Consider the following 21,267-nt stretch of genomic DNA (forward strand, 5'->3'; position numbering starts at 1 on the left):
TTACCCTCCTCTTGATAGAAGAAAACACATAACAATTCCAAACGACTCTCCAACAAGCCAGAGAGAAGTTGCTTTAGTAGAAGGTTTTCTGGGTCTGTTTTCCTTTTCCAACCATTTAAAATAGGACATGAACCATTCAAATTCATCCCCATTTGATCCGGTATTTCCATTTCGATCAGAAAGCCATCTTATCCTAACCCTAGGGCGTAACCCATAGAATTGGACCTTCTGCAAAACCATAATGCACAACATTTTAGATTTAGGACAACCAGACCTATACATGTTTAGGTGAGTGGGTCCGCTCATCAAACAAGTCAGATGTGATGTGTACCTTATGTAGCTTTACAGCTACAACCCTTTTTAACGAGATTTGACCCAAAATACTATGTTTTAAAAAAAAAATCAATAAAATACCTTCATTTTCAAAATAATGTCCAATCTAATGTATTTGTACCACATAAATTACCATATCATAAAATCGTAGTTGGTAATTACGATTTTACTTTAAGTTTAAAACCGTGATTGGTGACTATGACTTTGACTATTTTTAAAAACAGTCAAAGTCATAGTCACCAACTATGACTTTAACTTTAATTTTAAATATATATTTTTATATATATATTTAACTTTAATTTTTTTAAATAAAATATTATATTATTTTGATTTTATATTGATTAAAAATATATAAGTTGTGTAATAAAAATATTTAATTTTAATTGATCTCATTATTTAAATAATAGTAATATATGAAATTAAATAATTGATGTCTTTAATTTGATATAAAAATATATTTTGATAATTTTATTAAAATATTTGACAATACACTCAATATAAATATAATTAGTTATAAATATATTATTTTATACCCTCATAATGAATACTATTATATTATTTTGTAACTTTGTGCAAAAATTAAAGGTAATTATGCACTTGTACAAAATATAATATGACTTCAAGTGGGTAAATAATTGGAAAATTATTTAAATACAACAAAAATATTTTTTTTTTCCATTTTTCTCCTTTCAAAAAAATTACTTAAATACAACAAAAATATTTTTTTTTTTCCATTTTTCACCTTTCAAAATGGGATCAAAATGAAATAGAAAGACTTAAAATGTTAAACTTAAAATGTCAACCTAAAAGAATTTGTTTTTCCACTTCTTAAAATATAGAATTGTAGAAAAAAAAATATCTTTGTTTTTCCAATCAATTCACTTTTTAGTTTAATTGTTTTGGTAAATAGATGAAAATGCTTTTGAAATATTTTTGTAAATTCATTGATAATATGAAAAATGTTTGTACTAATGGAAGTTTTGGGCAAAAATGACTTCTTTAAAACAGAAAATTCATAAAATAATTTTATTCTCAAAATAATTTTTAATGTGATGTGTATCTTATTCATGTGGGTATTCACATCACAAAATTGTAATTGGTAATCATGATTTTTGATTTTTTTTTTTATAAAAATAGTCAAATAGTAGTTGGTGATTATAACTTTAAATTTAAACCTAAAACCAATATTTTAAGTTCAAATTTTAAATCATGTGAATGTTCAATTTTTTAAAAAATTATTTTGATTGGAGGTTTAGATTGTAAATTTTAGAAAGGTAATTGGGAAAATGAATAAACCTAATTGGGAAAGGGGGAAATGGTTAGGGAAAGTTAAAGCTGTAGTTGGTGACTACGACTTTAACTGTTTTTAAAAATATAAAACTATGGTTTTGACTGTTTTTAAAAAATAAAATCGTAGTTACCAACTACGGTTTTATGACGTAACAATCTACGTAGCGTAGACATATTAAATTAGGTATTATTTTAGAAAATGAGATATTTTATGATTTTTTTTTTTAAAACGTAGTCTTTTGGGTCAAAGCTCCTTTTTACTAGCTAGAAAATTTCCCAATTTGTGGTCTCCCACCCACTCAAACAGTCAAACGTCTTGCTCCTCGAAACAGTCATCTACTTAAATAAAACCGACCTTTCCAATTTCCATGTGTGTAGGAATTCGATTGCAGATTTCCAAGTGATGGACCATCTTCCCGTGGTGGTGGTTCTAAGGCTAATGTCTACTTACTAGCACTAACTTCACATCGCGTGGTGTCCACCCATGTCAGTATATAGATCCTCGTAATCTGATGGGCCTCACAGCTCGTAGAGGGCAACCTCTCCTCTCTCCCAGTCCCATGTATTGGGCATGGACAAGCCTTTCCACCTGTTAAAAGGGTTAGATGAGGACCAAGACCAACCAACAAGCTACCTTGCTACGGACACAAAGTAAAAAACATACCTTGATCATCTCATTCAAATTCTCTTTTACCAACATTCTTGAAGTTTGTCATTCACTAAATATCGCGGGAGTTTATAATTTTTTTACCCAAGCATTGATATGATATCAGCAAGATTCGATGAAATTTTTTTTACTTAAAGTTTTATTTACAATAAAATAACAAGAATAAAAACAAAAGGCCAAGGTGAAATCAAGCCCTGCTCCAGACAAGTTGCCCCCAGTCACCAGTGCCACAGTATGGGAAGATGACAAAGAAATTTGATTTGAGTTTCATACATATGAGAGCCAGAGGTAGGCCCAGCTTGTGTTTGGAGTAGGCTCGATCGAAAGCAAATTACATATGGACAATAAATCTATAATTTGGGTTAAGATAATCAGCCCCCCCCCCCCCCCCCCCCCCCCCCCTCCTTTGTTCGAATGCTGGGCCTTGCTTCAAAGGTTCATTTATTGCCTTGTAACATCTGTGAGCAGTGAACAACTGGTGGGAAGTGGGAACCAGTTAGGCTGATTGCTTCAAATGGAAAGCCGTGCCATATCATTTCAGGGTTAGGGAAATTAAAATCCATTCATATTTGGACTACCCAACCTCATGCCACCTTGGGACCGCTTCTCATGCTAATTTTATAAACAACCCTCTTATAAGAAATTTAGACAAGTCAGTGGTAATGGCAATATAGTGATACAGTGGCGGTGGTGGATAAATTTTCGATCGACTGCCCAAGTGGCATCGCAATATTTACAGCCGACAATTCACGTGACTGATCGAGATCCTTCTTTTTTTTCTAGTGGGATTGACAGCTCATCAATTGACCTGATGAGGTGTCCCATACTACTCACCAATTAAGTACCATCATCACTATTGCATATGCGCTGCTGTGGGAAACATTTTGCCAGTAATCGCTATTGATGGAACGGACGAGCATCATCAAGAGATTGTGTTCTCATCACTTTTACCCCGGCTCAGAAGGGAATAGCTTAGAGAGGTAGACTTCCTTTTTCCAGATCTTTCTACTGGACTCCATACTATAGATTTCTATATTGTTATGATGTCCCACGGAATGGTGCTCTCAACTTATGACTAATAGTGAATGTGAACCCGCCGTACAAATTGGGAAGTCTCCGGAAGGTGACTTCTACCACGGGATATGGTAGATGTTTGTTAAGCGCTTGAGTTTACTGGTAAAATCAGCTATAATTGCACCCATAGACCAAGCTTGATCTCATAAATTCACCTTCTTGAAGGAAAGTATAAGATAAGTGAAGAATATTTTGTGTTCTAAGGTTGAGTAATTTTCCTCCAAACGTGTTGCCTATTGCAAGTTAATGATGTTTTTGGAGGTAGAGTTTACGCCAAGTAGAGTGGTTTTTTGAATAACTTTGTTGGGCAAAATCAAAAGAAATGAGCATCAGCAGCCAAAAGCCTTAGAGCCCATTCAATGTTGATGATTTTTCTGTGTGAATCGACCCTCTTTCTCACTTAAAAATACATTCCCAAAAACCTATACCACCACGGCCAAAACCACCTGATGTGTGTCTGTGTTCCGCTGCTGATACAATTCTTTTATTTATTCCTACGTAACACTTTCCTATACTCTCCCACCTGCCTTATTCCCACTATAAATACCCTACACGATTGGCTCCTCTCTCAACAACCCATTGCTTTCCTTCATTCCCATTTTCTCACATTCCCTCTTACTTCTGTGTGCTACTCTCTTCCACTCATATACACACATTTTCAGGCGCAGTCGAGAAAGATGAAGCCCCTCTTGGCAACTTTCCTGCTCGTCTTCCTTGTCCTTAGCTCCTCCTTCGTTCAGAACGCAATGGCTGGTTCAAGTATACACAACACTTATAACAGTTTCCTCAATTTTATTTTTTGTTGTCTTTCCATCTTTAGATTCTGAAAATTTTCTTATAGAATAATGTGTGGATTTGGTTGTGATGTGGGTGTTCTTTCTTTTTCTTTTTCTCAAGGCTTCTGCGACTCCAAGTGCGCGGCTAGGTGCTCTAAAGCAGGAATGAAAGACAGGTGCTTGAAGTACTGCGGAATCTGCTGCGAGGAGTGCAAATGCGTTCCGTCCGGCACTTATGGAAACAAGCACGAGTGCCCTTGCTACAAGGACAAGAAGAACTCCAAGGGCCAACCCAAGTGCCCTTAAATTTCACCTTCATATCAATGTGTCTCTCAGTTGGTGGGTAGGAGATGGGAGTCATGTACCCACTCAGGTTTTTCATGGGGATTAAATTTAATTATAAAACCATACTATCTATCTAGATTAATGCTTAAAGATATACTGGGTACTCATGAAAATAACTGAGGGCCTCTGCCTCAAGAGTTTGTGAAGTGGTTGTTGTATGTCCACGGTTATTGTATGTTCTAGCTTGGTACCGCTTTGATCTGATTTCTGTTTTGTGTACTAAAGCTTTTGTTATCTATACAATAACTAATTCGTACTACTACATCTGTGTGTGCTGTGTGAGAGGAAAAGATCTTCTTGCCCATGCAGTAAGGGTAATGGTTTCCAGCCATCCAAACAGACTAAAAGGAAATTTAACAACTTGCGGATCCTAGTCTGGACCCTGGAGTGGCATGATATTTATGGAATGACAGCTATACCACAACCATGCACTTACGCCAAAAAATCTCTCTCCATCATTCTTACCCTACAATTGAATGTGACGCAGCCAAACTTATCTTTCTTCCCATAAAAATAATGAAGAAATATTTGAGATTTTACTCCAATAAACTTCATTGCTCTACTCATACGCATAACATTAATTTTCAAAGGGATGGGAAAGAAAATTCATTGAAGCAATTTTAGGATGTTGTTATTAATTAACTCCATCCGTATGTGGAGAGTTGAATGGTATTTTCAGAATGGGGCATATTCATAAATCATAATATAGGATTGGAAGTGGAGGTGTATGAATCCTCTTGAAAACGGAAGGTCATCATTTAGCACTAGGAAACAAGGTCTGCGTCACGTGCAGTGTACTAAGAAACAGATAGCTTTTCAAGTGCATGGTTGATGACATCCACCTGACTCCCACTCTACCCCCTCTTCAGTCTTCTCTCGTCAGTCGCCCATACCTTCCTTTGGACCCATCTCAATTCCACGTTACTTTTTCTTAACAAAGAATTGGAATCTTTTTACTTTAAGAAGAATAATACATATATATCGTGTTTTCAACTTTTTAACTTTTAAGTGGATTGGACTTTGGAGTGATGAGATCAAAGAATCCAAGACTTCCGATCTTGGTAGAGGCAGTGAACAAGTATTTCTTCTTTTATAATCCAAAATTAAAATTTTTATTTTAATTTATTTTGTAATTAAATATATTCTATTATATAATAACGAAAAATCACTTCCATAAAAGACATGTTATTTACATGAAAAATCAAGGTTTATGGAGAACAAAGTCCACGATATGTCATCTTATTCAAGGACAAAAATATCGGGATATATCGATAATATATCGAGAAGATAGATACGATATATAGGTAAGATATATAAATATCGGCGATATATCAACGATATATCGGTAATCATTGATATATCGGTGATATCGACCCTAAATGAGAAAAAATCGCTAAAATTTTGGAAATATATTGGATATATAAGAGATACATCGATGAAAAATAGGTAAAAAATTAAATTATTATAAATAAGTTAATTTTAATTATCTTATAATTTAATTTGTATAGTAATTAAATATAAAACAAATATAAAATCATAAATAAAATTATTAATATTTTTAAATAAAAATATTTTGTATCAAAATGCACCAATATTTTTAAATCAAAATCATAAATATATTTAAATAACATAATTAGTATAGTTGCAATAATTTAGTTTTAAATTAATTATTTTATTTTATTTTGATATTCAAGTGTAATAATAGTATATTGAGAATAAATTAACTTAGTAGGTATAACATTGAATTTAAATTAATACATTTTTACAATTAATTAATATATTTTCGATAGAGGTAAGTAAATTAACTTAACATAATAATATATTTAAATCACATAATTAGTATATTTATAATAATTTAACTTCATAATGAGTTTACATTTATAAAATTCACATTTCTTATCAGGTCGACATTATATAATTAAATTTAATATCGTAAATCATATCATACATATATTAATTTCTTCAACAAAACAACTTTAAAATGTCTGTTATACTTTTAATTTCATTTTTAAGAGTTTTTTTTCTTATATTTTCATAAGTTTTAATGAATTTTTTGTCTATCCATATTTTGTGTTAAAATATCTACTAATATATCCGATATATCCATAAAATCTAAGTACTAATATATCCGTAATTACCAATATTTTCATCTTTGATCTTATCCTCCTCAGTCAAATAAAATTAAGAATGACACCCGACTTATTTTTGGATAAGAACAAGTTCAACAAAAACTTAAATCAATTATGGGCAACTTTGGGAATTTAGTTCATGCTCTACCTAATCGTATCTATAATTAAATAAAAAATAACTTATTATTTTTTTTATAACATGAAATCAAATAAAAATCATTTTCTATAAATTATTGTAAATATAATTAAATAAGAAATAGTTTATTGTTTTATTTTCTCTTTTTTTTTTAACACATAAAATAAAAATAATTTTCATTTTCTGTAAAAATAAATTATAAAACTTATTTACTTGTAAATTATACTTATATTAAAAATAGAAAATCTAAAAATAAAAAATTTTAGGAAAAAAAAAGGGAAGGATAGGTATGAGAAATTTCTGGCCCACCCTCTTTCAATTTTTAATGTTTCAAAGTTTTTATGGAGATGAGGATGAAAATTAATTTAAATAATTGAGATGAGATAGGAGATGTGATTAGGCACCATGTTTCAATCTAAGGATTTTAGTCTGAGGGTGTAGAAAATACATAGAGATAATAGTAAGAATTAAGAAACTCTATGGGGTAAAAAGCTTTTCTCCAATACAGAAAACCCTAGTCAACATGTGGATTTTAGAAATCAAAATTTAACATAAACAATTTTGAAAACTCAAAGAATTCGAAAATTTTGGAAGGTGCAAATCTGGCCACGGGCAGTCCAGCGGTGCAAATAATCAAGTCTAAGACCAATGTTGGGAAGTATATAGGCCAATGTGATCTAATACCTGGCTTGTCGGTGAGGAATGGCAATGTCAATTTCTCACTTGGTCTTGCTGTACAGATAAGATTTCATCAATTTTCGTGTATATTTGGTAGCAATCATGAATCCGCTGGGGAGACATGATTTGACCGATATGCCTGAAAAATCTTAGATTGCAAAGATAGCAAGCAGGAATCAGGGGGAAAACAATGGCATTCAACAAACCTGCGCTTGGTTTACATCCACGAATGTTTCTTAAGAACACAAAAAATGAATTCCTTCTCTCACTCAGATCACCATTTTCCATTTGCCATGTTAGGGTAACATTTGACCTTTCTGATATTGAAGTTAGAAACCTTGTAACAACGGCATGAATTTATTATCAACTGCAGATACACAAAGAACAGTAGCTAACACATTAGCAGCACCCTCAGATAGAGGGTAGAGGGTAGCTGCAGCCTAAAAAACCTATAGAATTGAGAGAAGTGGGTTGAGTTTGTATTCAGGTAAGTTGAATAAAGAAGAATGAGACCAAGAATAGCTGTTCTACTTCGCCTTAAACGGGAAGGCTCTTGTATCACTTGCTCTACAATATATGTAACGACCCAGAAAAACTTTCCAAAATGTAGATTTTTCTTTTTCTTTTTCTGGTTTTGGCCATCTCACAGCAATAAACAGAGGAATAGCAGCCTCAGGACGATCAAACGTCTAACCAGTTCTGAATCAATCAATGTAGGGCAGGACTTCCTCCACAAAAAAAATATTCAAGACATATTTTACAGATCCTCAAAACCAACCCGGATTAGGCTTGTGAGCTTGAGATCAAAGTAAGTTGCTGCAGCTCCTGCTCAGGAACTCTGGCACCAATGGGCTTGTATGTACCAACGGCATTCTGTCTCCATTTCCAAACAAACCATACTCCAAAAGTGGATAAACCAAGAATCAATGTGATAATGACTCCCACCACAACAGTCCAGAAGTGTTGCTCCCACCATGTCCTGTACCATTCCAAATAATATCAAGCATTAAAAGAAAACAAAGATGACTTCAGGTAAAAAATATTTAGAAGGGTAAAAATAAAAAATCTAATACTGCAGCAAGGATGTCAATACCGGAGCCACTATTTCAATAAGGAGAGGAAAACGACATTCTAATAATTCATGAATATCACCATCACATCATACACTACTAATAATATAAGGCCAAAATGCCCAACGCTAGTTCCATGACCCTACAATGGCAGTACCCAGCACCACCACAACAGCACAGAACCCCGTCATCACCAGAACTTCACAGGAGCCCCTTAACTACACTACACCTACACTGCTTCACATTTGTCAACATGACCATCAGAGAACCAAGTTACACGACGACCACCCATGTTGGGCAACTTCATTGCCAACCCCCATCACCACCCTTACCACCAGCTGAGAGGCTACAACCGACATTACACTGTGCATGTACGATGCAAGTGCACTCTCCAGTGGTCATTAATCAGAAAAACTTTCGTTCTATTTCAATTCCAAAATAAACAACAAAACATAAATGTAACAAAATAATGCACCATAATAATTCTTTTTCATGGAGAGAATAAATCTTAAATATGTATAGACTGGTGAGGCTAGCCTTCTATTAGCCTAAACTCCAAAATTATGGTTCACAAGTGTTACTTTTGGGCCAACCAAATGTATGAATGTTCTCTGGGAAGTTTGAGCCTTGACCTAGATAAAGCTTGCTTCGTGCTGTCTCCAAAACAAAGGATTTTGAACAAGATAATGAAACTCGCACCTTAGCTCTACAACAAAGCCAACACTCCAACTGATTTCAACATGGCCTAAAAGTCAGCTGGGAGTCCCTAATGCTTCAAATAGATTGCTTGGTTCAAGTGATAAAGGATTTCCAGGAAATGAGAAACAATTTGAACAGGAAGTAATTAAGTAAAGATACCGCTTAATTTGTGGCTCAACTTTCCATTCAACCAACTGATAACTTCCAAACCTCTCAGGAAGATGCACACGATGTTCCTTTAACTGCAAAATTATGCTCTGCAGACAACAAATAGGCATTAGAGGCAATTACTTGGTTAATAAATAGGAAAGTACCTAGTCAATTTACATTCACTTCTCACTGTGTAAGAAAAGCAATATTACCATCGCAGTCGAGTTGGAAATGTAAGTGGCAGATTCTGCCGGAAATATAGCCCATCTAATGACAGAATGATTTCCTTTTGAAAAGAAGTTCAAGAAATGAACCTGAAAAAGCAATTGGCACTGGCATTATTGGTAGACCAAGTTAAATAGATTTTGAATCCTCAAAATCAAAGTGCAATATAGAGATACCAACGAAGTGAGTAGGATGTAAAAGCAATAAATGATCAAGGATTCACAATGGGTTGGGTCAAGTTCAGTTAAGAGCCTTTGGTAAAGGCTATAGCCTCAATCCATGCCTGATCCATTTTATTAACCAAATTTGAAGAATTGAAGGCTCAAACCACGCTATACCTCAACCCATTACAAACACTCAAAGATCATCTGGTTTTACCGGTCAATTAGAAATCACCACTCTTGTAACACAAAATAAGTTTCAAAAAACTGATGTTAAAATAGTTCTGGTTTCAGTCACTAGGTGTCTACAACAGCCCAAACCATGTCAAGGGCAAAATAGTGCAACCTTTACCTGTGAAGCATTAATTTCCAACTCATGGGCGATAAACTCAGCAAGTTCTGTGAAGTTAGGCTTCATATTGGAGTAGTTGACACTAAACGACATATCAAACGTTATAAGTCCAACTTGGAATTCTCCTATACATCATATTTAAAGAGAAAATATCATCACATAGAAGCCATGGTCTAAGAAGCAAAATGAACATTAATAAGCCAAAATGAACATGGCCACCCCATTGAATATCAAAACTAATCAATAGTTCATCAGAATCAAGCAGCTATCTTGAGCCAATCCAATAGGTTATTGCATAACGATAATAAGAAAATGAGAGAATGTTCCAAGAGATGTTTGTAGGCTGATTAGACCGATTGTATGTTATTGGTTTCACCAAGGGTGTAGGCACATGATATGCTCTCTGAAGATCGTATTAACTGTTACAACATTTTTCTGAATCTAGAGGGTTTCTAAGCCTAAATGAAAAATAGTTAATTAATATATTGTCTCACAATTCTCAGTTCAACCCAAAAAGGTTACTCCAATTTTTCTTTTGTATGTTTTTTCTATTTTCAAGAAAAAAAAAAGGAAAAAAAGAAAGAAAAAGGAAGAAGTAAATTCATGCAGCAGATTTGAGTATGAAGAGAAGCATAAAGGCCTTGTACATTCTCACAACTTATTCTACCTGGAAGAACTTCCTGAGGCAATCCGCTTGGAGCCACTGTAGGAGGCATTCCAACAGTTGTATTATTGTTATAAGAAACAACAGGTGCTGGTGCAGAAACAGATTTAGGAGTGGGAACAATAGGGGCTGCTGCAGGAGCACCAGGAATATGCAGTCTCTTCCATAGTTCTGAGCAATTAGTTTTCCAAAATCCAATCTTTTCATTCTCCCGATCATAAGTTACAAGGGTATTACGAACAATGATTCCTGCACATGGTAGGTGGGTAATTACTGCTTAAAAAGTAAGTTACACAAGGATGAGAGATAAAGAGTGAGAGAGAGCACTGAATACCTCCTAAAAGAGTAGTTGAATCCCCATTCCGGAAAATTCCCAGGCAGTATGCACCATGAACTTTTGTATGCTTTAAAGCATGACATGAAAAAAGGAAAAGAAAACAACAAATATTATGCAGTGTCTATGTTTTGCAGGAGACACAAGATGACACAACAGCATACTAAAACCATTATAAATTTATATTTGAGTATAAAAACTGTAAGAAGGAATTCTAGTCTTCTTACCTGGAACAAGTAGTTTTCTGGAGTCAGTGACAACTTCTGCCCATTGCTAAATACCATGTCAACCTCTGGAAATGCTTTTGAGAGTTGGGAGACATCCCTAGAGCAAATTCAAGTTAAACTCTCAAAAGATGTGTCAAAACAACAAATGAACCAAGAAATGCTAAAGAACTTGAATTATGCATTTTAGGCAATACCTTCCAGCACCAGAAAAGCAAATATCATTATAATTCGGGTCAGGACCATGGATTTGCTTGAGGTTATGACTTTTTTTTATAATCTGTAAACATGCATCCAAGATACGATAAATTTATAGTTCAACAAAATAGCATGCAATAGTTTAGACAAAAAATGCTAATTGAATTGGTCTTGTATTAGATTTAAAATACTAAAGGATAATTAATGATAGATACTCTGCATTATATCTACAACTGAGGATCAGGTTTGAGTGCCAACAGCACTTTAAGTAAGAGTTCATGGGGATGCCTGACACAGCTTTTTGATTGTCTAAAAGGTTAGAATGTTGCTTAACACACTAATCTAAAAGCTCTTCTCAATAAAATTGAGGGTGAGATGCTTTCGGAGAATAGCTTCCAGAAAGAGGTTTCAAAGTTTAGAATTTTTCTACATATCAAATAAAAAAAAAATAAAAAAAAGGCATTTTACTGGAAGGTATACCTGCACTACAAGGCCCTTGATATTCTAAAAACTATAGCACAATTATTTTACCTTAGAGAACATCTTCTGCTGAAACTAAGGCAAAACTTTTTTTTTATAGGTAAAAGGATACCATATTAAATCAAAAGTATACACGATGTATACAAACAACAAAAACCAGAAGGGGCGAATACACAAAAATAAGCCACCGCACCTTCCGGGGAACCTAACCAATCCACAAAATCTAACAGTGACATAACACCATCCCCAATGTACAATCTAACCCAATCCTAAAATGGATACAAAAAAGAATTTTTAATTGTTTGGTCCAAACTTTCACAATTCTCAAAAGCTCTCCCATTTCTTTTCCTCTAGACGGACCAAAAAAGGCATAAAAGAGCAATATTTTGGAAAATAAGCAGTCATTTTCACCATTAGGAAAAATAAGCAGCACTGAGTAATTTAACCCTCAATAAAAATCTTGAACTTGGTTGATGGAATTTTATGAAATCTAAAAGGCAGAGGTTTAAAGGATAGAATCCTTTTACAACATAAGGTCCATTGACCAAACCCATGGGCTGGACAAGCACACCTAAAAATGAAACTAATTCATGATGATGATGATTCAAAGGTACATTAACATTATTATAAAAAACTTTAGAACACGTCACCTCCTTTATTCTTTATAATATCATTTTATCATGAAATTTTAGAAGGTACGAAAGCAATGATCCGTACACACTTGAAACTTAATCTATAACAAGAAATACATTTCAAAATAAGAATTGCAAGCTTAAAGGTAGCATAGATATAGGCAAATAAAAGATTTTCCCCTAGCTAGAAAAGAAAAAGGAAATGTTATTATCCAAAACTGGATCTAAGCTGGAAACGGTGAAAAAAAAAAAAAAAAAAGAATTCACCGGTGCCATAGCAAATTTTTGAGTTGTATAATATACAAGCCAAAATTTTGGAAGAAGATTCATTTAATACGAAAATCTCTACAATCTACAATCCTCCTTTTTCTTTTTCTTTTTTTTTTCTTTTTTTTGTTGGGGAGGGGGTGGGGGTGAAGGGGGCTAATTAAAAGGAAGAACAAACCCAACAGATTTCTATCAAACACTAGGACTTGATTTTGAAACAGAATATAATAAGAAGAGGATGGAACTCAGTGCAATGAAATCTTACTGCATCCCTGAATGCAACAAAAGCTTCTTCTGGAAGGTAAGCATATGTAGTTCCACTATCCAGGACTGTTCCATGCTTTCTATCAAAGGTACTTGGGCTTAATTTCAATGGCTTCCCAGCAACATGTATTTCCTTGAGCTCAATATTGTAATATGGACTGTTACCATCCCAAAACTAAAGTAGATGTGTAAGATGTAACAAAAGTGTTGTTAAACAAAGAAAAGTGTCAACTGCAACAGGTTTACAAAAGTATCCTACCTGCGGTAAGGATCTGAACGGGAGAAGACCATATCAGGGGGAGGTGGAATCCCACCAAGAACCATAGCCCCTCCACCTACATGCATCCCACCATAACATAATGAAAATGAATCATTAATGACATTCTTGTCAACAAGTTGATCTACAATGCTGAGCTGACCACGGCCTAGACCCATTATGCCATCTGCTCGTTGGCTGTAAAGATCACCGGTTTCCACATTTTCACAACCAAAAACAGCCCTTTGTGGGACAACTTCACTTTGGTTGCCAAAAGAAATGATGTCCTCCCCAAGCACACCACTGCTAGAGCTCATCTCAGCATACCGTCTCTCATAAACACAATTTACTCCATCATGGTCACAGTTACAATCCATATTGCATTTAACAGGATGATAAGTACTAGACTCATCTGGTTGAAATCTTGGATCCTGGATTTGTATTCAAACCAGCATAAAAATAATAGACAAATATCATGTGGGAAAGCAAATCAATGATTCAGAAAATTAAGAATTTTAAACATTGATAACTGGTTTATTTATGAGAAATCATTGTAAAAACAATCGGAAAACTTCGAATCTTAAAACAGGGAAAGTTGAATTTTTTGTCCAAAAATTTAAATTTTCTTCAGTTTCCCATATTGTTCTGGCAACCAAACAGAGAACCATGGAATTTCAAAAAATTCTTCATGTCCATGGCAACTATAATTGGACGTCTCCCGTGACAAATTCATATTGAACATTGAAGAATAAATAAATAAAAAAGCAATTTAAGTTTTCCTATTACTCGCAAGCCAAATGCAGAGTCTATAAAATTCAATCCCTACATTTACTCAAATCCGTCACAACAGATCACGCAAGAAAATATATGAAGGAGATAACCGGTAGCGAAGATCTATTATAACATAAAAATTTTGTTAATTTAGACTGACTGGAAGTGAACCCCAACCTGATGCTTTCCACAGTGTTCACAGTCAGAGCAGGGAACATAGGTGACAGTACTCCCCGTATCCACAATGAGAGCGAATTCCTGCGGAGGCGTTCCAATCCAAAGCCGGGTCGTATAGTAACTGCAACAAATATCAAGATTCATAAATCCTGATTAATTACCAATACGGAAACCGATGAAGCAAAGAAGAGTACCCGTTGGAGAGGAGATCGTCGTAGAGCCTCATGCGAGCATTGGGGTGGTGGTAAGGGTCCGATTTCAGATGCCGCCGCCAATAGCTTCCCTCAATGGCCTGCCGGTGCCCCGAAGATTTAGGGGACGCGAAATATAACGGAAAAATCATGGGGCGACGGACGCCTCTATTGGGGATTTGTGAGGCTGAAGAAGAATAGATTGTGACGAAAGATAAGATGACGATGGCAGAAATTAGTAGAGACCAGGTCTGCGTCATGGCTCCTGGAAAACTGAAATCAATGATAGCAGAGGATTTGAGGATGATGATGAGTGCAGAGGAAGGAAGAAAATTGGAGAAAACTCAGAAAGGTCCTCCGTCCTCCGTCCTCAGTCTTCGCCTTCCCCAGAAAGCGAGAGAGAGATCCAAACAAAACAATAGTGCTTCTTTACCGGCACAACCTATAACCAATGGGAGAGCGACGCATCATCCAACAACAATGTTTGGTTAAGGTCAACCCTACTTAACCCAAGGGTAATATAGTCACTCACTTGGGGCTCAAACATTGATGCAAGATTTGTGTCCCAGACCGTCAAATGGTATATAAAATAAAACTCTGAGGCTTGAAATTTGATTCCAAGTTACATTCATAGATGGCTATAAATTATTCTAAATTTCTAATAATCTTCCAGTTTGACTTATTGCATTCCGCATTTTGCCTAAATGAAAGAAATATAGAGGTTAGAACCCAAATGGGTCAACCCATGGGGAGTAATTTCTCAGTGCAATATCAAATATGTTTAGACCAAACGAGATCATCACAAAAAGGCATAAGATAATAAATTCCTTTCAATGGCGAAACAATTATGAGGGTATAATGTATAACAAGCAACAGTGGGAAGACCTCAAAATATACAGTTCCAAAACACACACTGATCATCCCCCTCCTGAAATCCCCTGGAGAAGCCTGGAAACAAATCAAGTTAGTGCCCATGCAGCCGCAGCTGCTGCAGATTTAATTTATCCATCACTTTCTGATGTCCTCTCTCGCCTACCAAAATCATCCTTCCATCCGTAGAGTACATAGGGATCAAAAGGACTTAAAACTAAAAATTACAATCCTCAACCTCTATTAACACCTAAAAATCTTTATCACAAAGACAAATGAGAAAAAAAATTGAAACAACATTATGCCTGACACCCAACCTAGCGGTGTAAAGAATTTCTTTCTGTAACCAACAGATACCCCTTCTTATCTTTATCTTTACATGTATAAATGTTGCAGCTTCCTCTTGTCGAACCAAGTGAGGACCTTTTTCCCATAAAGATTGCTGCGCATCGATGGAGCATGCAATCGAACTAGATTCACAAGAGCATTTCGAATGTGGCCCTGCTCTTGCAATAATCAAAAAACACATCAACCAATATAACATTACATCTCAGACAAAATCTATGGAAAAGAAAATGTGCATAGTGTTCTATAGGAAACAAGATAGATAGAATGAAATCCTGGTTATGTAACAAAGTATATAGTTGGAAATGTCTGTTTCATGAGAGTTGAATTTGGATCAGGGTCCAAATTCCCAAAATTGCAAATCATTTGTAGTGAAATGTAATCTAAAATGTAATCAAAAGTACTTAAAATGCAGTTTCAAAAAGAATATACTCATTGAGAAACTAATTATCATGGAGACCTCTAGGCATTATTATTGAGAACCCAAACACAAACCCATTTGGTCAAGATGGCCTGATGGATCTGAGGTCAGACCTTGCTACCTCTGTATAAAACCTGGTTCTTAGGCATTTTTAACAAACAGGTAAACTAGAATAGTGGGATTTTGGAAATGATCTAACCTTAGATACAGACAATGCTGATTGAATGACGAAGTTTCCAAAAGGATCCAGAAGCAGCATAGAAACATTTGGACTTCTGAGCAACTCTATGATAATCTGCGACGATTGCTCGTCTTTGGATTCTATCAGAAATTTTTCCACCACATTACTACCATACTTATTGCAGGAGAGAGAAATGAATGTCCCTTCAAACTGCTTCAGGAGATTTGTGATGACTTCTGGTATCTTCAATCCCATCAAGTGTTGCACCACATAGTTACTATAGGAAAGAAAACAATAGAAACATATAAAGCTTGGTATGCAGTTTGTCATGTGGAAATAAAGTGCAGGCAAAGCTTTAGAGAAACAAACCCATAACGGTCTTCTGCCAGGGGTAGCGCGTTAGCTATTATTTCAGCCATTAGTTGCTCTCTAAGTTCTCCCTGTGAGTTTTCCACACATGACTGCAGCACACAGCACCCACTTCTATTGGTTGCAATTTCAAAGCAATTCTCTGCCACCTCCTTAATAAGATACTGCAAAAGCAAGTTCAATTACAGAAAATTCAAGAGTCAATATAAGAGAAACCTAGAGTAATTAAGATATGTTTGTTGGATAGAAAAATGGCAGTTCCCAGACTAGCTCTAGTGAAGTCGTGCTGAATGGTGTTAGCAGAAAGAGAGTATATTTGTGGATTGCAATTTTGTTAGTATGTTCTGTAGGGAAAAAGAGAAGATAAAAGTTCAGAAACCTCTCCATTAGGAGAAGAAAGAAGAGAAACAGGAGATATATAGAGGAAGAAGTTCTGTTCAAGCCAACCCAAGTTATCTCCACAAAGTTAACATGACTTGGAAAGGAATAAGGGATAAAAGAACTGAAAAGAGATTGTCAAGCCTTCTTTCTCTTATGTTTTTTATTTTCTCTTTCCTCAATCCTTGTAAGTGATGAACCAAAAGGACTACAAGAAATTCTCCAAGGTTGTTTCCCTGTAGTTTTCTTTTAAAGCAATGGAGTTTTGTGGGAAATGAGGGCACGTAAAACCAGATTAGCATTGTGGGATAAAAACTGATTGAGACAACTAACCTAATAGATCAACAAATCACCAACTTCCGTATAACATGTAAATAAACTGTTAAACAATTATCATTGTAGAGATAAAAACCTATTGAGACAACAAACCTATCAGACCAACATACGATTTACTCTCCTACAGAGTATAGATACAAGATACATAAAAATGGCACATATCCCATAAAGTCGGATACAAACTTTAACTGAAAAAGGGAAAAAAACAAACAAACAAAAGGCTTTGATCATGGTGGATACATTATTAATCGCACAAGCAGTGTGTTAATATGACCAAAATCCTAAACCATTTTGCTTTCCTTGATGAGAGATAACTGTATCTACCATGGCTGCTAAAACATATATAAAAGCTTTTGTGCATCATTTTTCTATGTTGTACATTTTTTTATATAATGAAAAATAAATATAAAAAAATGCATCAATGAAGTGTAAAATGATATATATACATATAACCAATTCTATGAAAGATCCTAAGATTAAATGGGCTAGAACATGGATATTCATCAACATACATACAAAAATACCACTTTCTAATATTCAACTTAACAAAAAATGACACTTGATATATAGATTATCATAAAATTCACAAAACAAATCTTTTTAAAATTTTAACTACAATTGTTAGTTCCAAGCTTCAGCACATCACATGTACCCATATATTCGAGGGTGTCTATGCATTTATGTGCAAGTTTCAAAGCTCTTTCCAAAAACATCATTCCCTCCAAATGAATATATATATATATATAAGAAAAAGGACTAAGAGATTAAGGTGGAATTTGTTTTTTGGCCGAATAGAAAAAGCTAAAATATTTGACTTTTTCTATTCAGTTAAAAATAACTTATTGATATCAACTAACATAACTAAAGTGAACTCGTTATCAATAGATTCAATTTAGTTATATTGATTGATATCAATGGGCCAAAAAATAAACACCACCTAAGTAAAGTTTTCATTCACCACTGCATTCAAAATCAGCATCCAAAGCATCAAATAAAACCCTGCCAATATTTATCATAAGAATAATCCACTTAAGTTTCAAACTTTTATGTGTGCCTTTCACAACAAGTATGTAGCTTTTTCCTGAAGAACTATTGAACCATCTCTTGCTCTATTGTCATTAATTTCCAACCTTTAAGTATATAACAAAAACTTTTTTTTTCAGCATTTGATATCAAACTTGAAAAAACTGCAACTTCCTATAGAAAAAAAATGATGGGTAAACCCTTATTCTAAATAAATTGATTTCAAAATTGGGATGAATTGGGACAATTTTAGGATTCTTTAACTTTGTAATTTATTATCTTTATTTATTTTTATCTTTATCAGTGCATGAGCTGCCCAAGACCAAGGCCCCAGGAACCATAACAAAAGACCATTTAAAACAAGTACAACATAGCAGAAAGGGTGATGCCTTCTAACCAAAAACGTGAAACCAGAAATAAGTGATTCCAATTGCTATTCATCTAACATTTAGCTTGAATATATAGTGCCATATACTGGCAAGATCAGGCAGGGGATAAGTAGATATTAGTAACAACACATGATAAAAAGAAACATAAAACCAATTCTTCTTGTATGGAATTACTTTACCATATTGTCTTGGCAAGAAAAAAGTTTCAAGCAATGCTGGATCACATGATGACCACTAGTATCCTTGGTCAATGCAACAGTAACAGGCCACAGGGCAGACATGGCAATCGAAATTTGTTCTGGGGTGGTAAGATACTCCAATAATTTTTGCATCACTCGAGTCCTGCCACAAGAAAAGAAAACCATTACACCAGAACCAATCTCAATGAAATTGGATAAATTCATAAAAAATAAGGAACCAAGAATACCCATGCATGTTGAGGCATATAAAGATAAGTTGATATTGATTTGTGGTGGCAGACAGAAGGATTTGAGTCCTCTGTTCTTCATTGCAAATCTCTACCAGCTTCTGAACAACATAATTCCCAAATTGGTCCAGCATTAACTGGGCCACATGGTGTATCACTTCCGAGAATATCATCTCAATTTCCTTAACAGTTACATTATTTTGTAATTTTTCCTGCAAAAACCGACACCCGTGTTGATTCATGGCCAAGGGCACAACCCTGCCCCGGAAATCTTCCAAGCACAAGTAGTTCAGACTCAAATACTGCTGCAATTGATGATTGAAATGATTATTAAGGCCACGATTATACGAAGCAGGCCTCGAACTGGTCAAATTTTCAGAAACCCAACCATCTACTTCCCCACAGGAATCCACCACGGGACCACGCAAGGGTCGGTTTTGATTGGAACGAGGCATAATTGAGACTGCACTACTAAGTTCCGGTCTTTGAAATTGTCTGGAAGATTGGTTCCAGGAAGCATACCTCTCAGCCCCCAAACTTCTCTTTCTTGATTCAGTACTCAGCCCGCGAATAACCGATGTAGGATTCGAAAACCCAAGAAAGCCGTCACGACTCTCAGCACTCGCCCTCACCTCATGATTCCCCAGGCCCACCTCCCCGAAGGTATCAATGCCGCTTCTGGGAAAACTCCAACTCTGAAACTCGTCATTCGTTTGCTGTATTTGTTGCAAAGAAAGCGGCAAAAAGCCGTACCCACCGGTCACCGTGTCTCCGAGCATCGACCCACCACCAACACCGGACGAGAGATTGAGACGAGAAAAGACGTCCTCTAGGGGTTGATCCTGGTGGATTCCAATAAAGAAAGGGTTTTGGGCACCAGTTTCCGGCGAGTTACTGCGTCCGAACTGATGGTCCAAAAGATTCCCCGGAAAAGGCACGTCTCTTGGAACAAGAACCGGAGTGGAGCCGGCGGAAGATCGGTGGAGGGTGTGGTTGCCGAATGCTCTGTCCATGGTAGTAACGGCAAAAGGAATGGGGTTGAAAACGGAGGGAGGCAGCCGAGGGTTTTGTGAGAGGGTTTTTATAAAGAATTTAGAGAAATCCAAGTACAATATAAGGAAAAAATAAGAGGTGTGATTTTTGATAGGATATTTCGAGAGATTTTGATTTTAAAGAGGAAAATATAAAGTGGAGAAGCGAATTCATAGGCGAGAGAGAGAGAGAAAGAGAAAGAGTTGGAAGTGATAGCGAGAGATTTGCATGCAATTTATAGAAGGTTTTCATGGGAGTACGCGAATGGGGATTGTCCCACATGTGTCGCCTATCTGCTGCTTCTCATGTGTATATCCGCTCCTATCTCCTAGACTCCAACACCCCCACTCCCCCCCTTCCAGTCTGTTTTTACTTCCAAGAATCGGTAAATAAAATCTCCACACAAAATGTGGAATTTGTTACTCATTATTATTATTTATTTATTTATTTATATCTTTATAAGTCATTTAATTTGGGATGGAACTCTAAAGTCAATAAACTACCTCGTTAAATGAGTTAAAACTCCACTCTCACACAAAATCAATGGTTTACTTTTTTTCTTTTCTTTTTTCTTTTTTCAATATTAAAAATAATTTTTTTTAAATAATTCAAATTTTATACATTTTTAATACAGGTAGTCAAAGATAATATATTTAATGCAGGTTTTCATTTTATATTTTTTTTTTCTAATAAAGCAATCGATGATAACCGATAAAAAGATAGAAAATCATAGAGAAATAATAAACAAGGATAAATTACCATATTATTAGGTATTTAGAATAAATTACCAATTTTGTTTCATTTATCCTGGTTCAGGGGCCGATAAAAAATAAGTTTGAATTAATTAGATAATAATGACATAAAAGACATAAAGTGTACTTATAAAAATTATAAATAAAATTAATTTGGAAAGAATTTTAAATTGAATTTAAAAAAAAATTCTTTTCAAATAA

General features: G+C 35.0%; 3 protein-coding genes across 4 annotated transcripts; 1 reads left to right on the plus strand and 2 right to left on the minus strand.

Moving 5' to 3' along the window:
* Positions 1-3,798: 3,798 nt before the first annotated feature.
* LOC100257455 (snakin-1) lies at positions 3,799-4,747 on the plus strand. Its single transcript, XM_002285105.3, has 2 exons — positions 3,799-4,123; positions 4,262-4,747. The coding sequence occupies exons 1-2, from the start codon at positions 3,814-3,816 to the stop codon at positions 4,444-4,446; spliced, it is 495 nt and encodes a 164-aa protein (XP_002285141.2). The 5' UTR covers positions 3,799-3,813; the 3' UTR covers positions 4,447-4,747.
* A 3,019-nt stretch (positions 4,748-7,766) lies between these two features.
* Positions 7,767-14,999, minus strand: LOC100245410 (aspartic proteinase 36). Its single transcript, XM_002283222.5, has 12 exons — positions 14,547-14,999; positions 14,353-14,473; positions 13,408-13,835; positions 13,150-13,306; positions 11,505-11,587; positions 11,311-11,407; positions 11,084-11,153; positions 10,753-10,998; positions 10,086-10,210; positions 9,560-9,661; positions 9,357-9,454; positions 7,767-8,407 (listed from the first exon to the last, which is right to left on the minus strand). The coding sequence occupies exons 1-12, from the start codon at positions 14,801-14,803 to the stop codon at positions 8,212-8,214; spliced, it is 1,980 nt and encodes a 659-aa protein (XP_002283258.1). The 5' UTR covers positions 14,804-14,999; the 3' UTR covers positions 7,767-8,211.
* A 356-nt stretch (positions 15,000-15,355) lies between these two features.
* Positions 15,356-20,590, minus strand: LOC100854713 (putative pumilio homolog 8, chloroplastic). Of its 2 annotated transcripts, none has more exons than XM_019216216.2 (5): positions 19,283-20,590; positions 19,035-19,197; positions 16,730-16,893; positions 16,379-16,637; positions 15,356-15,919 (listed from the first exon to the last, which is right to left on the minus strand). In XM_019216216.2, exons 1-5 carry the CDS (start codon positions 20,293-20,295, stop codon positions 15,890-15,892), a joined length of 1,629 nt encoding a protein of 542 aa, XP_019071761.1. In that variant the 5' UTR covers positions 20,296-20,590; the 3' UTR covers positions 15,356-15,889. The 2 variants fall into 2 exon arrangements, with proteins under 2 accessions (XP_019071761.1, XP_003634432.1); XM_003634384.4 differs by having other exon boundaries at positions 15,356-15,914; positions 19,283-20,579.
* Between the last annotated feature and the right edge of the window lie 677 nt (positions 20,591-21,267).

Source organism: Vitis vinifera, chromosome 18 (genome assembly GCF_030704535.1).
Source record: "Vitis vinifera cultivar Pinot Noir 40024 chromosome 18, ASM3070453v1".
In the NCBI taxonomy this organism is placed as follows: domain Eukaryota; kingdom Viridiplantae; phylum Streptophyta; class Magnoliopsida; order Vitales; family Vitaceae; genus Vitis; species Vitis vinifera.